General features: G+C 41.5%; 1 protein-coding gene, 1 long non-coding RNA gene and 1 other non-coding gene across 4 annotated transcripts; 1 reads left to right on the forward strand and 2 right to left on the reverse strand.

Moving 5' to 3' along the window:
- trnam-cau (transfer RNA methionine (anticodon CAU)) lies at positions 1-73 on the reverse strand. Its single transcript has one exon. It is a non-coding gene; the product is annotated as a tRNA-Met (tRNA).
- A 7,563-nt stretch (positions 74-7,636) lies between these two features.
- Positions 7,637-8,525, forward strand: LOC138407655 (uncharacterized). Its single transcript, XR_011240992.1, has 3 exons — positions 7,637-7,867; positions 7,976-8,095; positions 8,196-8,525. It is a non-coding gene; the product is annotated as an uncharacterized lncRNA (long non-coding RNA).
- Positions 8,526-12,926: 4,401 nt separating this feature from the next.
- On the reverse strand, positions 12,927-22,244 carry rcn3 (reticulocalbin 3, EF-hand calcium binding domain). 2 transcript variants are annotated; one of them, XM_020102932.2, is made up of 8 exons: positions 22,123-22,244; positions 20,484-20,707; positions 19,853-20,046; positions 18,792-18,964; positions 18,233-18,293; positions 18,054-18,145; positions 17,649-17,756; positions 12,927-13,191 (listed from the first exon to the last, which is right to left on the reverse strand). In XM_020102932.2, the coding sequence occupies exons 2-8, from the start codon at positions 20,699-20,701 to the stop codon at positions 13,084-13,086; spliced, it is 954 nt and encodes a 317-aa protein (XP_019958491.1). In that variant the 5' UTR covers positions 20,702-20,707; positions 22,123-22,244; the 3' UTR covers positions 12,927-13,083. The 2 variants fall into 2 exon arrangements, with proteins under 2 accessions (XP_019958491.1, XP_019958492.1); XM_020102933.2 differs by lacking the exon at positions 12,927-13,191 and adding an exon at positions 15,719-16,332.

Raw genomic sequence — 22,244 nt, forward strand, 5'->3', positions numbered from 1 at the left:
TGCCCCGTGTGAGGGTTGAACTCACGACCTTCAGATTATGAGACTGACGCGCTGCCTACTGCGCCAACGAGGCCTACTTTTCATCACCATATGCTATCGGTGTCTGAAAATTCAATTTAAATAGTTGTATTCTAGAAGAGTCCGGAACTGGAAATAGGCCATGACATATCCACGCTTGTAAAGTCATTTTGAAAGAATTATTGGTAGTGCAGGAAGTATGTAATCCTTGTAAATCTCAGAATCACTTCGCTTCGGGCCTCGTAGATAATTGGTGAACTTTTTGGGGGAAACCTGGTCTGATGAGGAGAGATTGTATTTATCCCACTTGGGATGGAGCTTGTTAGACAGTCCACACCATGACAATCCAGAGTTGAGACCAGGAGGCAGAGTCGCAGTCTCACATGCTTCTCTGTGCTTCTATTCGAACAGTCCCCCTCACAATGTCCTATAGAAACTGAGCAACACTCCAGTCCTTTAGCCCAGGTGATCAAGAAAGGCATCCAACCGATACAGTTCACTCTGAGAAGGAAGTTGAGCAACTTCACTGAGCAGCTTTACCTCTTCTGGATATGCGTGTCTCTGTAAGTCTTTTATGATGATGCAGCGTGCATCTTCTCTTTCTTGTACAGTGCTGTGATTCGATGACGTATCTCTCCTGACACGACGAATGAGACGAGAGACAGCTTGAGTTGCTTTCGACCATGAAGAAAACCTTGACAAGCGGTCTGAGAGGCTCCATCGCTCTGTTGTCTGTGTGTTTAGTGTATGTATTCTTTTTACCTCAGGATCTCCGATCTGTATTTCAGTTATCACATCTGCAGTGTGGGGTATCTCCTTCTCCCATAAGAACCGAGGTCCTGTGAACCAGCTTGATGTGAGGATCTCATTTGCGCTTGAACCTCTAGAAGCAAGGTCTGCAAGGTTATCATTGGTTGAGACGTATTTCCATTGCTGAGGAGACGAGCTGAGATGTATTTTCTGTATCCGATTTGACACAAAGGTGTGAAAACGACGTGCCTCATTGTTGATATATCCCATAACCACCTTTGAATCAGTCCAGAAATACTCAACATCTGTCAAACCAAGCTCCTCCTTCAGAGTGTTGCTTGCTGTGACTGACACGACAGCGGCTGCCAACTCTAGCCTGGGGATTGTCGTGACCTTGATTGGAGCTACTCTGGACTTTCCCATAACCAGAGTACAATGAACACTTCCCTCTTCATTCACATATCTCAAATATGAACACTGGTCATAACCGCATGTGCTTGCGTCAGAGAAATGGTGTAGCTCTTTTTTCAAGACCTGACCGAAACCAAGAGGCACATAGCAGCGTGATATGGTGATTCTCTCTAGATTTGCAAGATCATTCTTCCAGTGCTCCCACACTGGTTGCAGTTCACTGGGAAGGGGATCATCCCAGCCTGTGCGGTGTCTACACATTTCTTGAAGCACCCTTTTCCCCATGAGCAGGAAGGGAGCAACAAGCCCCAGCGGGTCGTAAAGGGAGGCAACCGTGGACAGTATACCTCGTCGTGTTGCAGGCTGGTCTTTCAAGCAGACACGAAATCTGAAAGTGTCTGATTCAATGTGCCAGTGAATCCCCAGGGCTCTCTCCAAAGTCACATCCTTGAAAGCCAGCTCAAGATCTTTCACTTCAGTGGCACGCTCAGATGCAGGTATACTCTCCAGCACTGTTCTGTCATTACATATGAACTTGTGCAGTCTCAGACCACCCATAGCACATAGCTTCCGGGCTTCCTGTGCTAGCTGAATAGCATTATCTACATTTGGTATGCTAGCAACACCATCATCAACATAAAAGTCTTTCATGATGAACCGTGAACCAAGGGGAAACTGACTCTCATTGTCCTTAGCGAGCTGTTTCAGTCCGTAGTTAGCACATCCTGGCGATGAAGCAGCACCAAAGAGATGCACCTTCATTCGGAATTCCTGTGGCTCTGCATTAAGGTCACCATCTCTCCACCACAGGAAACGTAGATAGTCTCTGTCAGCTTCATACACATAGAATTGATGAAACATTTTCTCTATGTCGCTCATCAGTGCAATATGGTGCTGTCTGAATCTGAGAAGAACACCGTTCAGATTGTTCAGCAGGTCTGGGCCTGACAGAAGATGGTCGTTCAGGCTAGTTCCCTTGTACTTGGCCGAGCAATCGAAAACCACACAGAGTTTGTCAGGTTTTTTGGAGTGGTAAACTCCGTGGTGGGGGATATACCATTTTTCTCCTTCCTTCCCTTGATCATGAACTTTCTCTGCCTCACCACTTCTGATGATTTCATTCATAAACTTTACATAGTGTTCTTTGTACTTGTCATCCTTCACCAGCTTTCTTTTAAGGTGACTGAGCCGTACCATGGCCTGTTGCTTATTGTCAGGGAGATAAGGTCTCTCTTTAAAGGGGAGTGGCATCTCGTAATGTCCATGAATGTTCTTCTGAATTCCATCCTTTAACATATCCAGGAAGCGGATGTCATCCTGAGACACAGTCTTTCCGTCTTTGCTAGCGTCCTTAAAGTCAGACTCGAGAACCCTAAGTGCCTCTGCTGGAGTCACTGGAGGAAGTTCTTTGACAGCAACTCTGTGGCACATATTAGTGAGGTTTGGTGAGTCATGGTGTGGTGATGAACAGCCTACAATGCTCCACCCTAGGTCCGTCCGAACTGCATATGGTTCACTATTTCCTCCAAGGATTATCTGCCGTGGTGCCAGTGCCCTTGAGTGATTGTAGCCGATCAACAGACCGACTTCACACTCCAGCTGTGGTGGGATTTCATCTGCTATTTTTATTAGATGATTCCAGTGCCGTGCCGTGTCACAGGTAGGAATGTGTGTTCGATTCACTGGTATACAGTCCTTGGTGTAAGCAGGAGGGAGATCAATGGGGATTGTAGAGCTATAACCTCTCACTCTCAGGCCTGATACTCTTTGACTATGCATTAATGAATCCTTTCCTGTCATTGTTGTTAGCTTCAGCCTTACAGGATGTGTTTCAGTCTGCAGACTATCACTAACTTCTTGGTCAATGAAGACTGTATCACTTTGGGTATCAAGCAAGGCATAAATAAGCCTTTCTATACCTGGATTGCTAACAGAGGAAACCCACACTGGTACTATCATCGAAGTAGTAGTAGTTGGTTCCTTGGTCTCCACACTGAGAGACAATGTGGTTGCTGTTTCCTCTGTGGTGCCTTGATTTAAGACTGACGTGGTTTTGGCTTTAATATAGTTATCATCATGGAGAAGCGTAGGATGTCTTCCTTTACAGCTTTCACATGAATGTCTATTGCGGCAGTCCTTGGCATTATGGCCTGACCTCAAACAGCCATAGCAAAGTTTCTTTCCTTTTACATATTCTCGTCGTTCCTCCAGAGCTTTCCTTTTGAACTCAGGACAGCGATGAAGATGATGTTTACTGTTTTGACAAAACATACATGGTGGCTTTAAACCTGTTTTTAATTGTCCCTGAGTTTCAGTCTCTGTAACTATCTGTGTATGGAGAACACTGGATTTGAACTTCTTTTCTTTCAGATAACGTCTGTCTGAGTTGGGCTCTGATGAGTGGAGAGCGTGGAACGAAGTTATAGGGTTGCATGCAATCTCTGCCTCCGTTACAATGAAGATGACAAAGTCCTGGAAGTTAGGAAACTCCTGCTTATCTGTCATGACTTGAGTGGCTTTACGATTCCACTGTGATGCTGCCCAGTCAGGTAGCTTTTGAACCAGTTTCTGATTTTCTTCACAATCGTTCAAAATGTCAAGACCCTTAACATAAGCATGGCTTCCTGGCATGAATGTAAGAAATCAGCAAATGCCCTGAGTCTCTCGGCATCCCTTGGATGGATCTTTGGCCAGTTTGCTAGTTTTCCTCTGAATGCTCTCTGTATAACAAAGGGCTGACCATAACGTTGATTGAGACGGTTCCATGCATCTTTATAGGCCTCTTCATCGTTTCTATAAAATATGCCATCAAGTGTCTTTCGAGCTGGACCTCCTACTTATTTTTTCAAATAATGCAATTTGTCAGCTGAAGCAATGTTCTTTTTATCTATGAGCGATGTGAAGGAAGCCTTCCATTCAATGAACTGAAAAAAAAAACGCCCGTTTTTGCCGATTCTCTCTTTAGGGCGAGAGACCTTGAGTCCCATTCGTCGATTTCGGCCGCGTTTTCGCGATTTTTGAGCGAATTATTGGACGAAATTCTTAGAAAAGTCATAGCACAGGATTCGACGTATTTCCGCATGTATTTTTATAGGTCTCGAGTATGTGCGACGAAATCTGTGGGAGGAGTAGCGGGACAAAAAAAACACGGAAGAAGAAAAAGAAAAATAAACCTGGAATGTTCGAGGAATAATAATATAAGTGCCAATGCATTGCATGGGGCTTCGCAAGGAGCCCCCAGCTGGCAAGGCACCCATAATAACTTAAACAAGTGACCTGATTGATTGAATGAAATAAAGAATACATCGATACAAGAAAATTCAGATTTTACAATCAATATAACTGCCAGCGTTCGAGTCATGCATATCAACCAGAGGCCTTGAGGAAGTCCAGATGGGACCTGCGGAGGGCTATCAGAGATGGAAAAAGAGAATACAGGGACAAGCTGGAATCCAACTACCTCAGCTCTGACCCCCGACGCTTGTGGGGTGGCCTGCGACACATCACAGGCTATAAAGGGAGAAATAGCAGTGATGATCAGCCCGCCGCCTCTCTACCTGATGACCTCAACACCTTCTACGCACGGTTTGAGACAACCGACATCCTTCCATCCGCGAGACTGGCCGAGGACCGAGATGATGACTGCACTCTGTCCCTGACCGTGGCTGACGTGAGGCGAGAGCTTCAAAAAGTGAAGCCTCGTAAATCAATTGGGCCCAATGGAGTTCCAGGCCGTGTCCTCAGGGGGTGCGCCGACCAGCTAGCAGAGGTCTTCACCTCCATATTCAACCTCTCCCTTCAACTGTCAACAGTCCCCACCTGCTTCAAGCAGGCCACCATCATCCCCATACCCAAGAAACCATCCATCACCTGTTTAAATGACTATCGCCCTGTAGCACTGACCTCCACCATCATGAAGTGCTTCGAGCGGCTGGTCAAAACCCACATCTGCTCGACCCTTCCGAACACCCTTGACCCCCTGCAGTTTGCATACCGTACAAACAGGTCCACGGATGATGCTATCGCCCTCACAACACACACCACCCTCTCCCACCTGGAAAAGCCGAACAATTATGTGAGGATGCTGTTTGTGGATTACAGCTCAGCGTTCAACACGATTGTGCCTGCCAAGCTCGTCCCCAAGCTCAGGAGCCTGGGTCTTAAAACCCCCTTGTGTAACTGGATCCTGGACTTCCTGACGAGCAGACCCCAGGTGGTGAGAATGGGCAACCACACCTCCTCTTCACTGACCCTGAGTACCGGGGCCCCTCAGGGCTGCGTACTCAGTCCCCTCCTGTACTCCCTGTACACGCAGGACTGTGTAGCAACACACAGTTCTAACATCATCCTGAAATTTGCGGACGACACTACCATCCTGGGTCTCATCTCTAACAACGATGAGAGCGCTTATAGAGATGAGGTAAGGGGCTTGGTAACATGGTGCCAAGTCAACAACCTGTCTCTCAACGTCTGCAAGACCAAGGAGATGATCGTGGACTTCAGGAAGCTGCAGAGGGGGGGTCACGATCCCATACACATCGAGGGAGCTGTAGTGGAGAGAGTCTCCGACTTCAAATTCCTCGGTGTGTTCATCAAGGATGACCTTACCTGGTCCAGACAAGCGGACTCGGCGGTCAAAACCTCCCAAAAACGCCTGTACTTCCTGAGGAGACTCAAGAAGTTTGGCATGTCTGCCAAAACTTTAACAAATTTCTACAGATGCACCATTGAGAGCATCCTCTCAGGCTGCATTACTGCCTGGTATGGTAGCTGCTCCGCTGCTGATCGTAAGGCCCTGCAGAGGGTGGTGAAGACAGCGGAGCGTATCATCGGCTGCCATCTCCCTTCCGTGCAAGGCATCTACAACACAAGATGCCTGAGAAAAGCACGGAACATCATAAAGGACCACAGCCACCCAGGCTATGGAATCCTCACACTGCTGCCGTCTGGAAGACGTTACCGGAGCATCCGAGCACGGACTACCAGACTCACAAACAGCTTTTTCCCCCAGGCCGTAAGGCTTCTGAACCAGCAACACTAACCCACTGAACAGTCGCATCACCATGTACATTCTGCTCCCTCATTCATACAACTACACTTACTACACATATATTATTTAATTTAATACTTAATTTAATATCCCGCACTCCTTCACCCTGTAAACTGCTGCTAGCCCCTCATTTAAATTCAAATTTAAACTGTTGTACTATGTTATATGTTAAAAGTTATATGTTGTTACTATGTTGTATGTTAAATGTTAAATGTTATGTTAAATGTTATGTTAAATGTTATATGTCACTAGGTTATATGTTAAATGTTATGTTAAATGTTATTTACTAGGTTAATGTTAAATGTTATGTTAAATGTGTTATGTTAAATGTGTTATGTTAAATGTTATATGTTACTATGTTATATGTCATATGTTATTATATATATTTTTTTATTTTTTATTTTATTTTTCATTTTATATTTTTTATTTTTATCTTGTATTTCCCGTCTACTGCGTAGATGTTGCCTGCCATGTCACAAGAATTTCACTGCTCTGATGACGCTAAGTTATTTGGTGCATGTGACAATAAACTTTGATTTGATTTGATTTGATTCAACTGCGTGCTCAATCTGCTGACAGATAATTCGCTGTCATAGACAGACACTGCATAATACTCAAGGTTAAGTTGGAAGGGACATAATAAAACATGTCATCTAAAAGGACGTATCTCTCTGGTGCCCAAAAACGGAAAAAGAAAAGGACAGAAGATGAGAAAAAAGAGCAAGATAAAGGTATGTTTGCATGATTATTTAAAATATGTTTTGAACTCATTTGAGGGAGGAGCAGCTCAAGCTATCATAGGAGTTAGCTAGCTAGCTAGCGAGTTAATGTCATCTTATATTTGCCATCACATGAGCTATATACATCATCAACAGTGTATGTATCTCATTCATATACATTTATCTAGGTGTATATCAGATGTCAATGATATTGGCAGTGTTTAGGATGTTCAATCAAGCATGTACTGCTAGCTCTTACCAGGCTTAATCTAATGTTAGCTCGCTGACTGAGGTGGACATTAGCACTAGTAGCTAGCTACATGAAAACGAGACTGACATCAAATTTACCACACTGTCTCTGATTTTGCACGTGAATGCGTTCATAGTTTAGTACTTTTTTATAAATGTGACATGGTGGTGAGTCTGACAGCGACTAAGTGCAGAGTCTTAGTCCGTGAGATATCGGTTTATATTGGAGGAAACAGCCAAAGGTCAACTTAACCTTGTAGGTGTAAGGGATGCAAGCTAGCATTGCTGTGCCTGTGCACGTTAGTAAAAGTGACATCTCAGCCAAAGATGGAGCACAATGTGCGCTCTGCTCTAAGATCTTTGTTGATGAAAATATACTTATATTGTATTAATATTATATTTAGGATGTTAAGTGTTCACCACACTGCAATTAGGCTGTGCCTCATTTTGCCAAACAAGAATAGGAATGGTTAGGTGTGGAATTGTTTGTTGATGAGTGTAAGTAATGATGGCAAAATAAACTCATTTTTCATAAACTCACTATCAACTATGCACTTTTGCAATGTTATTTTTTCAGGAACACTGTTGAAGTATTTTGGAGCACAGCCAACTGTACCTGCCCCCGATGTGTCATCAAGTGTCAGTGCCTCCACAGCTGATGATACAGCAGGTGAATTTTTTCTTGATGGCAAATGGCTACATAGTCTTTTAATATGACATGACACATTTAAAAAAAAAAAAAAAATTATTTGTTGATTTATTTATTTTATCTTTGCAGGTTCACCCCCAGCAGACTTACAGTCACCTGAAAGTGAGGAAGAACTCATACCCATTGAGGAACAGTTACCAGCATTGACAGTCACTGATACACCGACTTCAACCTCTGCCGGCATAACAGGTCAGTTAATCTAACAGTTTTTGTTTTGTGTTGTCTTACTTAACTGTGAAATATCTTGTGTTATGTTATGATTCTATTTTTGTATCTAATGTCCCTACAGGTCCTTCTACAGCATCCACTGCTATGGATGTCCCATCCACTCCCTCAACAAGCACCAGCTATCAAGGTGGATCAACAGCTCCTCCAATTGACCCAGCTGAATGGTCAGCATTCCTGTCTGACTCAGAAAGGACTGATCTGGTAAGAAGAGGGCCAGTGCAAATTAGTGACACCTTCACCTTCCCCAAAAAATCTGATGGACGAAGCTTTCATTACCATTATACGTGTAGACAATTAGTTAATGGGGAAAAAATCCAGCGAAGCTGGCTAATTTATTCAAAGAAGAATGATGCGGTTTACTGCTTCTGTTGCAAATTATTCTCCAGAAAGTCCACAAAACTGTTAACAGAGGGACAGCATGATTGGGTTAATGTAGGAGCTTTTCTGAAACAGCATGAGAATAGTGTAGATCACTGCAGCAATATGATGAAGTGGAAAGACTTTGCCCTCCGTCTTTCTAAGCAGAAGACTATTGATGCGACAGAAATGGCCCTTTTGGAGGCAGAAAGAAATTGTTGGAGAGATGTTCTCACACGTTTGATTAGCATCATTCAGTCTTTGGCAGAGAGGAATCTTGCTTTCAGGGGTTCTGTCGATACTTTGCATCAGGCCAACAATGGGAACTTCCTGAAAGAGGTAGAACTGATGGCAAAATTTGACCCGGTGTTAAAAGACCACATCAGGAGAATTGATAGTGGAATGCAGCACAACACGTACCTGGGTAAGACTATCCAAAATGAGCTGATAGAGTGTATCAGTGAAAAAATAATGGAGGCAATGGTGGCAGAAATCAAGGACTGCAAATATTATGCCATCATATTAGACTGTACACCTGATGTTAGTCACCAGGAACAAATGTCTGTTGTGGTGCGCACAGTCACTCTGGGCAAAACACCAGAAATAAAAGAGCACTTTTTGGGATTTATCATAGCTCCACAATCCACTGGCCTGGGTTTGTCCAATTTAATCCTTAACAGGCTTGAGGAATTGAACATCCCTTTTCAGGACTGTCGGGGGCAGTCTTACGACAATGGGGCCAATATGAAGGGGAAGAACAAAGGTGTGCAGGCTAGGCTCTTGGACAAAAATCCAAGAGCTTTTTATGTGCCTTGCAGTGCTCATACCTTGAATCTGACCGTCTCAGATGCAGCCAAAGCATCAACTGATGCTTCTCGTTTTTTTGGAAATGTGGAGAAGGTATACAATATGTTCGCTGGGTCCACTCAAAGGTGGACCATCTTACGGCAGTTTGTTGACCTCACCCTCAAGTCCTGGAGTGAGACGCGCTGGGAAAGCCGCATCAAAAGCATTGAAGCTTTGCGCTACCAGGCAGAGAAGGTGAGGGAAGCCCTGTTAGAAGTAAGGAATAAAGCCACTGACCCTGTAGTGGCTGTTGAAGCCAACTCCCTTGCTGAAGAAATAGGGTCATTTCGGTTTCAGATTTGTTGTGCTGTCTGGTTTGACATTTTGACGAAAATTAACATCACCAGCAAGCTCCTACAGTCAACCAACATGCAGCTTGAGGTAGCTGTAAACCTTGTACACAAGAACAAAAGTGAACTGATCATTTACCGGCAAAAAGGCTTCTCTGATGCACAGACATCTGCAAAAGAGATTTGTGAGCGGATGAATACAGAAGCAGTTCTAAAAGAGAAGCGATTGCGCTCTACAAAAAGGCACTTTGCCTATGAGGCTGCAGATGAGCCGTTGGCAGATGCAATGAAGAGGCTAGAAGTGTCCTTTTTTAATGCTGTTGTCGACTGTAGCATTCAGTCATTGGAGGATAGACTTCATTCTCTAAGCGAGGTCAAAGAAAACTTTGGAGTGCTGCTCAATTTTAAGGAGCTCAATCAAAAGGTCCAGAGGGAACAATGTGAGCTTCTTGGGGAAAAACTCTCATGTGGAGAGGAGGCTGATGTTGATGGTAGCGCACTGGCTGTAGAGATCGAGAGTCTTCCTGATTTTCCCCAAACCATGACCGCCCTTGAGCTGCTCACATACCTCTCACAAAACGAGATGTGTGAGGTTTACCCAAATCTTTGGGTAGCTCTCAGGATAGCCTGCCATCTGCCTGTGACAGTTGCCTCAGCAGAGAGGAGCTTTTCCAAGCTAAAATTAATTAAAACATACCTGAGATCATCGATGGCTCAGGAAAGATTAAGTGGACTTGCTGTTATTAGTATTAATAGCAAAGTTGGCCAAGCAATATCATATAATGATGTCATCAATGACTTTGCCTCCCGAAAAGCTAGGAAGGAAAGATTTTGAGGACAGTTGCATTGTATTGAGACATTTGGGAATATTTTCACAATAATTGACTGTTGAACCCTTGCTGTCATGTTACTGACTTGTCAGTTTTGTTATTATCGTTTATTTGAATGTTTTGAAACAGTTTGATTTTTAGAAGTTCCAAATAGTTAGTTTAAAAGGTTAATTGAATACTGAGTCACTTTCATTATTTAATCTATGTATCTATGTAACGTTCTATTTTTTATTATATTCATGCTTGTCTATTTTGGTTTTATTTTGTAATTGGAAATTGCTAACTTAATGCGCATTTGCACAGTTGCAAATTATTTATTTAATATGTTTGTGATCGTTTGTTTGGAATACAGAGGCACTATCATTATTTATTTTTTATTTTTTAATGTTATTTTTGATAATATTAATGTGCGTGTATTTTGATTTCAGTTTAAGATTGCACATTTACAAATCTGTTGAAAGATCTGTTTATTAAACTGATACTTTAAAAACATTACAAAATGCTGTTGTATTTTATTATTTTACAATTTAACTTCAGTAAACCACACTTGATGCTTCACTTTGAATATGAAAGTTTAAAATAAATCTGTGATCTAAGTGCCCTCTAAGGTTAAAAGGTGACTGTTTTGGTGTAAATAACGACTATAATAATACAGGGGTCTATCAAGGGACAAAAGTCTAGAATATTTTTGGCATGAGAGCAACTGAATGAGCCTTCCAGGCCCAAGAGGTCAAGGGGCACTGAAGCCCAAGCCCAAGTCACCATCTCAATAAGTCAAAAAGCAAAATGCTATGAATATGCTTAAATTTAGGTATTTCCCTTCTACAGCTGGCCATATAAAAAATACAGGAAATCACATCTACGTAATTCAGTATTAATACAATTGATAATTTCAATTAATTCATTGTCAAATCATTGTAGTGTGACATTTTTGTCAATAATCGTCGAGCGCAAATGACTCCGCTAGGTGGGAGGGGGGGCCCCAATATCAAATTCTGCTTAGGGCCCCCGAAAGGCTTGGGCCGGCCCTGATCAGACTCTTCAACTGATGGTCCAAAGTGTTTATTGAAGGAACCTTGTACACTTGAACGCACCGTAAGAGCTATGAAAAAAGTATAACAATAAATATAATTAACTTCTTCATAACCTTATTGTATAATAAATTCACTCAAAATACATTTAACTTCGGACCGGACATTAGCCGAGCTAATGCTAATTAGCTGTACCGCTAGCTCGCAACATTACCTCAAGAGTATAAGAAACCGTAAAAGTCACAGCGATTCGAACTGCACATTAAACATGTCATGAGGTGATATGAAAACAAACCTTGTGCCCTCGATCAGCCAGGTGCTCGGTAAACAGAGTTATCTTTTCCTCTTTTTCAGTAAATACCTTGCTGTCACACTTTTAATCCGCAGACGCACACTATCCACAACAACGGATGCTTTTGATACATAGCGAGGCGCTTTCAAAATAAAAGTCCCGCATTTAGCGTCTAATTTCATTAATTAAATAATAACCTGGCTTCAAAGCATATCAGGAAACTAAATGAAAACAACATGTCCTTAGAAACAATTATAGAATTAATGGTCATTACAATGACTGTCCTCTGGACAACTGTCAAGTCAGCAGTCTTCCCCATGATTGTGTAGCCTACTGAACCAGCCTTAGACCATTTAAAGGCTCAGGAAACCTTTGCAGTTGTTTTGAGTTAATTAGCTGATTAGAGTGGGACATCATGAGTTTACAATATTTTTCACAATAATCAAATTTTCTGAGATACTGAATTTGGGTTTTCATTAGCTGTAAGCACTATTCATCAGGCTTCAAAGAAATGTACAGCTGGGTGTTGTCTGCGTAACAATGGGAGAGTTCCTGAAGTTGAACTTAGTGATTACGCTTGGAGAACGTACACGTGTAATGAAGAGATCCCTCACGTGGCTCTCTCTGAGCTTTCTACGTTCTCTTTCCCCTGTTAAAAGGTTTTATTTGGTAGTTTTGTCTTACTCTCGTCGAAGGTTAAGGGCAGAGGATGTCACGCCTTGTTAAAGCCCTATGAAACAAAATCAAAATTGATTGATTTGATTGATTAAAGGGGCAAGGAATTGCATTTATAAATGAGTGTCATCACAACCGTGATTGTCTTCTAACCAAAAGGTTGGCAGTTCAATCCCCAGTCTTCCTCATCCCCTCATAGAAAATAAGTGCTGCTAATAGATGCACTGTATGAATGAATGGGTGAATGGCAAACTGTAGTCTAAAGCACTTTGAGTGGTCATCAAGACTAGAAAAGTGCTATATAAATACAAACCATTTACAACATTAGAAAGACAATTGTGTCTGTGTAAGACTTAAATGTCATTCCATAGCTGACATGAAGCAAATGGAGGTGAACACGAGACTGTTGATATGAACCTCTTAATTTCATGTGATTTACATTAAACATACAGAAAACCATGACTGGCAGTGTTTACTGTTTGGTGGAGATTTATTTTATTATCCATGTGTTTCGAATGGTTTCTGAGCGTTAACCACAGTAGGGTTTCTGTGCTTCTAAAAGAAGAAACAAACAAGAGCAGGTCGAAATCACAAATTACCAAAGAGACTAATCTACAATATAGATTATTCACAGTTCATCGTGCTCGTCCACCCTCATGCCTCCATAGTCAGTGATGGTACTGGTCTTGATGTAGTCAATCTTGTCCAGTAGCTCGGAAAGAGACAGCAGGCCATCCTGACGAGCAGAACACATCATTAGAAGGACACGAAAGCCTTGACGGGCAAGAGAGGAACACCACTCTGCTTATGTTCATGCATCCAAATAGCCCTGAAAATCCTGTGAACCTGAGGACCATTCAGCACTTAAGTACCAAGTTCAGGATCAGAGAACCCTTGTTGAAGAGTGTCTGGTGTTTTCAGACAAATGCACATTTGTTCTCACCAATAAATGTTGCTACAAAACTACATCCTTAGATTCAATAGTCTGACAAAACTACAACACACAAATAATGTACATGGCATAAGAAGTATAATTACTTGTAGCACTTGACAGTCATTTCACTGATTGAGTTTGTTACTTCTTAACATTTATACAGTTTCATATATTTTCCTTCTGTGTATCAATTATGTCCTATACCTTAATGGGAAAAACACTGAATCAGTAGCATAAGAGTCTATTATATTTATATAATGGTGATACTGCATAATACTTTTAATGTGTTCCAATTATTAATTGCACATTGAGCAATTTATGTGTCAGGAGTCTGTTTTCAAGACATCAAACACCATCCCAGGTAACATTCTTAGTTTGGGTCAAGACAATGAATCCACAGTGTGATACAATCACTTAAATGTGCACCGTCTCCGTTATAAAAACCTTATAACTGAGTTCTGCTTCTTGGTTAGAGATGTGAAGGCCTGTAACTTTGTCAACATTATTAACCCAACTGTGTTCTTCATTCAAGAAATGATTGCACCACAAACAGCCGCAATTATTATTCATGCCTTTGTTTCATCCTGTTTAGGTTATTGCAATTCCGTAGTTACCTGTCGTCCTATGGACTTTTCTGTGCCTTGAAAGTTGTAGCTCAGACACTATGGGATACTCATATTGACTTACAATCTGCATCATCTGTTGACTCCTTTAAAAAACAACTATTTATTCAAACTGGCCTTTGTGTCACCTTGTGCTCGACAGTTTTGCAACACAGGATTTTTACAGATAAAATTGAATTGAATATCATCTTCTATGTTGCATATATGCATTTTTTATACCATGATCATTGTGATGTGTAACAATTTTATTTTCGTGAAGCACCTTGTTACTTTGCTCTGTGAAAGGTGCGATACTACATGAATTTTACAGATACTTTTGCTGTATCTGTAGACAATCTAAGTTGGTGTATTTGCAGTTTGGATCTTGGCACAGTCTCACTTCAGGCCTAACTTTGATGGACTTTGAATCCATGTTGATTTTAAAGTTCATTTGTACCGTTAACAGTTGACATAGTCTTGTGTCAAGTAGCTTGTGAGTTCCACAACTGTGCAAATTAATTTACACCATGAGATTCGGCTGCAAGATTCTGTACATGTCCATAATTAAACCTTAAATTACATTTTTATTTGTTCAACACACACTAATAATTAACAAATGTAAAAAAATGTGTTGAGTAACACTCAATGCGCACTTTATAAGGGACACCACACTGATATTGAGTAGTTACTCCCTTTGGTTTCAAACACAAGATGCTGGAAACCATGTCTGGTCCCAATGGGTCCATCAGACTCAGGTGGAGTATCCACAGATGCTCAGCTGAGGGCTCACCTGCAGTGCTGTTTTCAATGATGCGCTGCATCACTGGAAACTCTATGATGCTCTATGCACCTTCCTTTTTCTCTTTCCTTCCCCCTCTCTCCTGTTTGACAACATCTATTTTGACATAAAGTACCACAAAAACGATACAATTACATGATTGGTGAAAGCTACATTGGGAAAAAGTCACATAATTGAAGACATTTTTTTTTTGTTACGCTCAAGAGTGCTTTAGATTTTCGTTCAATCAATTCTGGCTTCTTAAATGTTCATTTTAGTTTCAGGGATTTCTCTGTGTGTGCACAGCACTGCAGTCTCATGCCCTTTTATGGACATTTACTTATGCTAATTGGGAAAAAAATGACAAGCCTTCTCAATTTACAAAGACCTGGCATTCATCAATATAAGAACACAGATGTGAACAATTTTGCGGTTTAAGAACGTGTGATAAATGTGACGTAGAGTTTACTTTGGAAACTTCTTAAGAACAAATTTAATAAAATTCTTATTTTCAGGTATTGATGAATGAGGCCCACAGTTCTTTTTCAGCTCAATTTTTTCCTGCTCCAGGATACCACTGCTTAGGCTGGGCACCAACACTGAAATCAATATCACTGATATAATAGTGATATTATTTAGGACATGTATTAATTAAAAAAAAGCTAGGAGCATTCCACCTGAGGTGGACTAAAGAGGAAAGAAATGTGATGATTTGATAGTATAATTTCATGGCTAAACAATTTGGCTGAAGATTGATAGATGTTAGTACTGAATTTACCACCAAGCATCACTACAGCAGTTAGAAAAGCCACGCCTTCAGATGAAATACAGGCAAGAAAATTGGAGCAGAACAGCGAGGAAACTGATAAAAAGCAGAAAAACTATTCTCATACTACATTTAACAGCTTCAATCATATCAAGCGCAAAATAAAAACTACACTTGATTGAAAAAAAAAAAGGGTTTTATTTAATAAACAGAAGCCTGAAAACCTCAGTAAAACACCTTTGGTCTTCAAATCCCCTCTTTTCCACTGTTTCAATTGTCTGTTTCCTGCACTTTGACAAAAAAAGGTCACATGCATTTTGGCCTATATAAACACAAGTGTCTCAGATATACCCACATTTTGACATGATACACAGAATGGGTTTTTTTTCGTGGAAAGTATGATCCCTATGAGGATAGACAGCTCAGTAAACAAACTAATGAATATGCAAATAAAACAAAGAAGAGTATGTTCAGGACTATCAGTATTTTCTGTGCTCACATACATGGTATGTGATTGCATGCTGAACTCTATGTCTCTTTGCACGTGAATGTAAAGTTGAATATGTGGGTACAAAGGTTCATGATTATACCCTTGATTATGGCCCAACTTAAAGTCAGAAATTACACACACAACTACCCCTGTAACCAAATTCTCCATAGTAGCTGGAATATTGGAGAGTGAAGGCTCATCAAAGTTCATCGTGTCTCTTCGTTAAATCTTCCCCATAATTGGTTGCCTGGCTGCCCACAAACATGTTCCAGTTGGCCAGAATCTCCTTCTTGGTCATTTTCCCGTCCTGTTATTTGGTTTATTGGTTTGTGATTGAGAGAAGGGGGGTGGGGTGGGGTGGGGGGGGGCAAGAGAAAGAGAAGCTTGTTAATAATTAAACCACAATTAGCCCAATTATTTCCACTAAGCTTACCAATATACTTGACAGCATAGACATATGATGACAGTATGAATCCTGTACCTGTCCTTACAGTTGTTCTCGGTTACATGAAGCACATTGTCCTTTTGCAGTGTGGGTAGTAATGAAGTATACTGTATGGACATGTTCCCTGCAATCTTCATATGTGCAATTTAATGCATTTTGTGTTTTTTTTACATCATTTTGCTGTATTGACTTCTTTTCTGTAACTTTAGTTTTAGTCTGTATTTCTGATTAAAGTCAATCATTTTCAGCATTCCAGAGAAACCACGACAAACTACAATGAGATTAAATTTAACAATGTGTAAAACATTGTGTAATACATTCTCAAAAGAAACTTATGACAGGCTTTATGAAATATTGCAGGGCTATTATTAATAAACTGCCAACTCGCTGCACACTGAGTGTACATTACTGCAGATTACTCAAAGATAACATATCTCAAGGTCCATGACTGCTGTCAATCTAGATTTCTCAAATGGTCCATTTTTCTGATTTCTCTGTCCTCTGTCCTCTGTGCTCATAAATGTATAATTTGTTTTTGTTACCTCAGTTAAAACAGCCACTTATTCTGATTTCAAACAAAAACAAGGAAATACCCTACACTATATGTTATGGCCTATTTTCAGCAGTGGATTAATCCACATTTGTGGCAGCAGGACGGTGGCCCTGTAGAAGAAAACTACTGTGTATGTGATATAGTGATGAACATGCCACCAAGTGCAACATGCTTACTTGTGTGTTTTAATCAGAGGGAGCTCTATGGCTCAGTGGAATAGAATATATCAGTCTTTGCATAAATTCACTTTTGGATCAATTCTACACATGGACTTTGACAGTAACAAATTTAGGTTATAAAAACAAACTCTAACCATATCAGTTAAAATATCAGTGCATGGAATTGCATGGATTAAATATACTCTTCAGTTGCTACCCGTTTTCCTCATTGAAACTTTGAACACACCACAAGTTAGTTTTCACTCTCTTCTCCCCGTTTACAATTGCATCACCACCAGCTACAGATGTTAATCCTCAGCGATGGTATTAATATGAAAGCAAACCCCAAAATAATTCTGGGATCTGGTATAGATAAACAATAGTTATGAGGTGTGTGGTTTAGTTTCCATGTGTCAGTGCCAAAGACAGTCTATCTGTGGCAAAGGTCTGAGCACTGGCAGGTCTACCTTGTCCGTGTCTGTCTCATGGATCAAGTGTTTGGCTTCGTTGTCGGCATGGTCGACCTCTCCTGGCAAAATCCACTGGGCCACTTCACCACCATCCAGGTAGCCATCCTGGACGACACACAAGGGTATTACTGAGGAGGTGCTGTCAGACATGCAGTCCCTCCATATTTTCGCTGGAGGAGGTGCATGTGTGAACACAAATGTCTGAGTTATCCTTTAACACACAGTTTTGATAAAAAGCATCCACCACACAAAACCTTTCAGTTCACTGCATTTGTGTTTGTTCAGTCCAGTCTTGTACCCTCCCAGGTAAATAACCCCCTGTCGCCACTCTGCTGCAGTGTCCCTGCATGTGCCATGTTGCTGTGTTGAGAAAAGATAAGTGAATAGCTGAGAAGCCTTTACCTTGTTGGAATCTCTGAACTCTTTAAAATGTTTCCTCTCTGTCTGGATCCACTCAGGCTCGCTCTCCCCATTCTCTGGTGTGTACATGTCGCCTGTGGAGCGGAAGGCACACATTTAGGGCAGATTGCCTCCAGGTGACAAGTGGAGCAGCTGGTTGGAAACATAACTCAGTCACCCACCAATGTATTCATCTAGGTTGATCTTGCCATCCCCATTTTTATCAACGTCTTCCACTGTCTCCTACAAAAAGAAAATCATTTGGTTATTTTCAATAATTCTTCCAAGGTTTCTGAATAATATGAGCTCTGTGAGAAGGTGAAGCCTACAAGTATGGTGTTTGTCTTCTGTATGAATAGTATTAGCTGTCCTGCTCGACAGCTATGACGCAATGTTAGATCTTCAAAAATGTAATACCTATTAATGTCAATGGGGCAAGAGGCATTCACAACTATGAGCATTTTAGAATCACCAGTCGACCTAACCTCCATGTACCACATGCACAGGGAAAACATGCAAACTCAACACACACAGGTTCAGCATGTGACTCCATTTCCTCCTCTGGGGACCATGAATGTCCATACAAATTCGGATGCCCATTCATCCAGTATAAACTGGGACATTTTTAAGCGAGGACCAAAGTGGCAGACAGACTACTGGGACTGACTTTTATAGAGCAAAATCAGCTTGACAAAACCGTCTTCTGATCTTAGTTGTCAATGGTTAGAGAGTCGACTTTACCTGCACTACCACGTCCTTCATGTAATCAAACTCCTCAGGGTGCAGGAACGCAGTAAACTCCTCCCGTGTGGCAACACCATCACCGTCTCGGTCAGCTGTCTTGAAGCGCCTTTCATCGCGCCGGAGCATGGACTTATAGGTGGCCTTGTCTTCAACGTCATCAAACTCCTCATCTGAAATCACAAAAGTCAAATTGTTAAGCAATACAGGTGTTCTAGTGTTCCATTTCAGTTTGAACGCATACATTTTTAACATCCACTAAAATCCATGAAAACTGAGCTAACTATTTGCTGATGAAGTTCAATGCAATATTTTTGAAAGCTACAGAACAGACATGGAATTTGAAGTGACATTTTTTACAATGTCACGTGTAATTTAGCTTTGGTTTGGTATTTTGGGAGTGTGAAAGTTTATATGAATCACCTAAAGGCAAATATCTCAGTTCCATTTGCTGATGAAGGCCACAAGGTGTGGCTAAAAGCCCTAGACAGCAGGTAAGTGAAAGTCTGAGTTGAAATGATTTTGTCACATACTGTGGGGTTTTCTTAAAGAAGAGTCAGGACAGGTATACAATACAGTGTTTCACCCAGTGTGTGCTGGGACAGGCTCCATCGACCCACACATGGATAAGTGAATCACATAAGGGACAGATGGATGGACTGTAAACTTGTATAACAGGAGTAAAACTAGCTTTTTTGTTATTTGTCAGTTATGGCTGGTTTTACCAGTTATTCTAGACATTATTCTAAGACGGAACACTCACTGACTGGAGCCGGGTTCATGTAGTATGTTCTGTAATTTGATAGTAGTTTAGAAAAGTGGCCTGTCAGAAGATGCTTGTTACTTATGCAGTCCCTAGATGAACACGTCCCCTCTGTCACACTTGCCAAGGTAGCTGACATGATGGCAGCACTAAAAATCTGTTTCTAGGCTACAAAGAAGGGGCTGGAAAAGACAAGGGGGTGGAAGAAATAAGACATGGAGAAGTATATCAATTACATGAAGGGAGATGAGTTATACAAGTTAGAGATGAGGAACATCTTTCACACACAAAGAATTACCCAGATAGTATCCATAGGTGGTATTTTTGTACTCCTCCCAGGCAATCTTCTGGTCCTGGTTCTTGTCGTACTCGTGCCAGTGTTTGTTCACATTCTCCTCAATGTACCGCCTCTGCCGGTGTTTGATCCAGTAGTGCAGCTCTGTATGGCTGACATAGCCGTCCTTATCAGTGTCAATGCGATCCACAATCTTTCTGTGGAGAGTGATTGGGTCAGAATTATGAATAAGGTAAGAAATGGAAGGATTTTCTCTTGTAAATGATAGAGGACGCTGATTGTTCTTATAATGTTTCAATCAACACCAAAATGACTGGTCCATAGTGACTGTACAGCCTTTTCGATTCTGCAACAATGTTAGCTGGAGAATGCAGCTTTAGAGGCAGTTTTATCTCCACACTTCTATCTTAACACTTTGACATATGAAAGTGAAATAATCTGCTCCCTCTATTCTTTTGAAAGTAAAACACAAAATTGCCCTAAATAACGCTAATATCTTTGGTACAAAACTCTTTGATGAGGAAATAAAAACACACAAGAACTAACTTTGAAGCTGCCACGACTGTTGGTGAGGCAGTTGGCAGCAGCCCTTTATAGTTTTAGAAAGAGTGTGCTGAAGGTCAGCTAAACCTACGCTAATCTGTCTTTGCTCTCATCGGGGGTCAGTTGGTCAAAGGTCTTGGCCTCTTCCTTGCCCAGAAAGGCCTCATGGTCATACTGGAAGCCGTGAGCATCATTGTGGTCATGGTCACTCAAATCGGCATGGTGATGGATGCGCTTCTCCTGAGCAGGGACAGCAAAGGCAACCGCAGCCAGGACGCAGAGGGACACAAGTGACTTGAGCAGCATCATGATCAACTGGAGAAGTGTGATGGAGACGCATGATGGAGTGGCACAGAGATAGAAAATACAAACTGCTCAGTATAGAACAAAACAGAGTAGAAGTTTTAAATACCTAAAGCATAAAACATGATGACATAAAATGAAATAAAGTACAGCATGGTCTGCAGCTCAGTTTTTCATTTCAAACGCCAACTGTACAACAGCACCCCCAAGAGGTCAGAGTGTCAAACTTAGGAGATAGAGGCCCAGAAGAGCCTCCACCCGACAATGCACAGGTGACTCCGATTCAGCCGGGTTTTACTGCTTCCTCTGTTCAGACCAGATTCTTTCTGAGCCCGGGGTTCAGGTGGTCAAAGCGGGTTGGTGGGTAAATGTTAGCACACGGCTCGAACTGTTGAGACTACTGAGGAGATGAAATGTGCTCATTACATGAGTTTAAATAAGTCACGTATTATCAGCAGTCATAACTGCAACAAGATATTTGATACGTACAGCAGGGCTGTTATTAAAATGCTGCTTGACACACTGAATACACATGAATCTCCAAGAAGCATTTGTGCCCCAGTCTCTATATTCTATTACAGTACTATGACCACCTCATCTGCAGACTCACTTGACAAAGACCAACACAATTCTGCTCTTTAACTGTAAATGTCCATACGGACAGAAAAGCACAGGAGGACAGCAGGTCAGACATCAGACAGTGGATGGAATAACTCTCTGATGTCTTCGCTCTGTCAAGTTTTATTTGTATAGCTCATATTGACAAATCACAATTTGTCTCATAGGGCTTTAACAAGGTGTGACATCCTCTGCCCTTAACCCTCAACAAGAGTGAGGGAAAAAAAAAAAGAATTACAAAAATAAAAACAAAAAACTATTGATGGGATAAAAAAAAGTTAGAAACCTCAGAGCCGTATTTGAGGGATCCCTCTCTCAGGACGGACAGAGGTGCAATAGATGCCACGTGTAACTGAGAACATCCACACAATGACTTATAACACTGGTTAGAAACAACAGGGTTGGAACATGATGGAAACATGGCTGAAGTGTATACACTTATGAAAATGTGTGACGGAGATGAAGGGAGCAGCAATGACAAATGAATTGACGAGTGATTTCCAGTAATGGTAGAATATGTGAGTAGGTCTACTGAATATCACGCAGTCTTAATATTAAATAGTAATAATAGTCCACGATCAGCCGACACCACGAGCAGGATCCACCTCCATCCATCGTTTATCTCAATTTCACTCCATTGCCATAATATTACTACTGATAAGATTGATCCTGTGGCTGCCCCCACCCCCACCCCCACCCCTGCAGTCTGCACGCGTTCTTTCTCCTCATGCTGCTCACTGTGTGAAATAATTCATATTACACGTCACTTTTCCTCCAACACTCTTAAAGACAAGATTACACCATCTTACCAGCGCCCCGCAGCTTCTCGCGACAGCTCCCTTCCGTTCGTGCACAGCAGATCAGTCACAGTTGGCAGGCTTCACATATAAATAGTGAAGTCGGGGGGGGGGGGGAGGCGGCTTCTGTCTCA

The sequence above is a fragment of the Paralichthys olivaceus genome, chromosome 5, assembly GCF_024713975.1.
Source record: "Paralichthys olivaceus isolate ysfri-2021 chromosome 5, ASM2471397v2, whole genome shotgun sequence".
In the NCBI taxonomy this organism is placed as follows: domain Eukaryota; kingdom Metazoa; phylum Chordata; class Actinopteri; order Pleuronectiformes; family Paralichthyidae; genus Paralichthys; species Paralichthys olivaceus.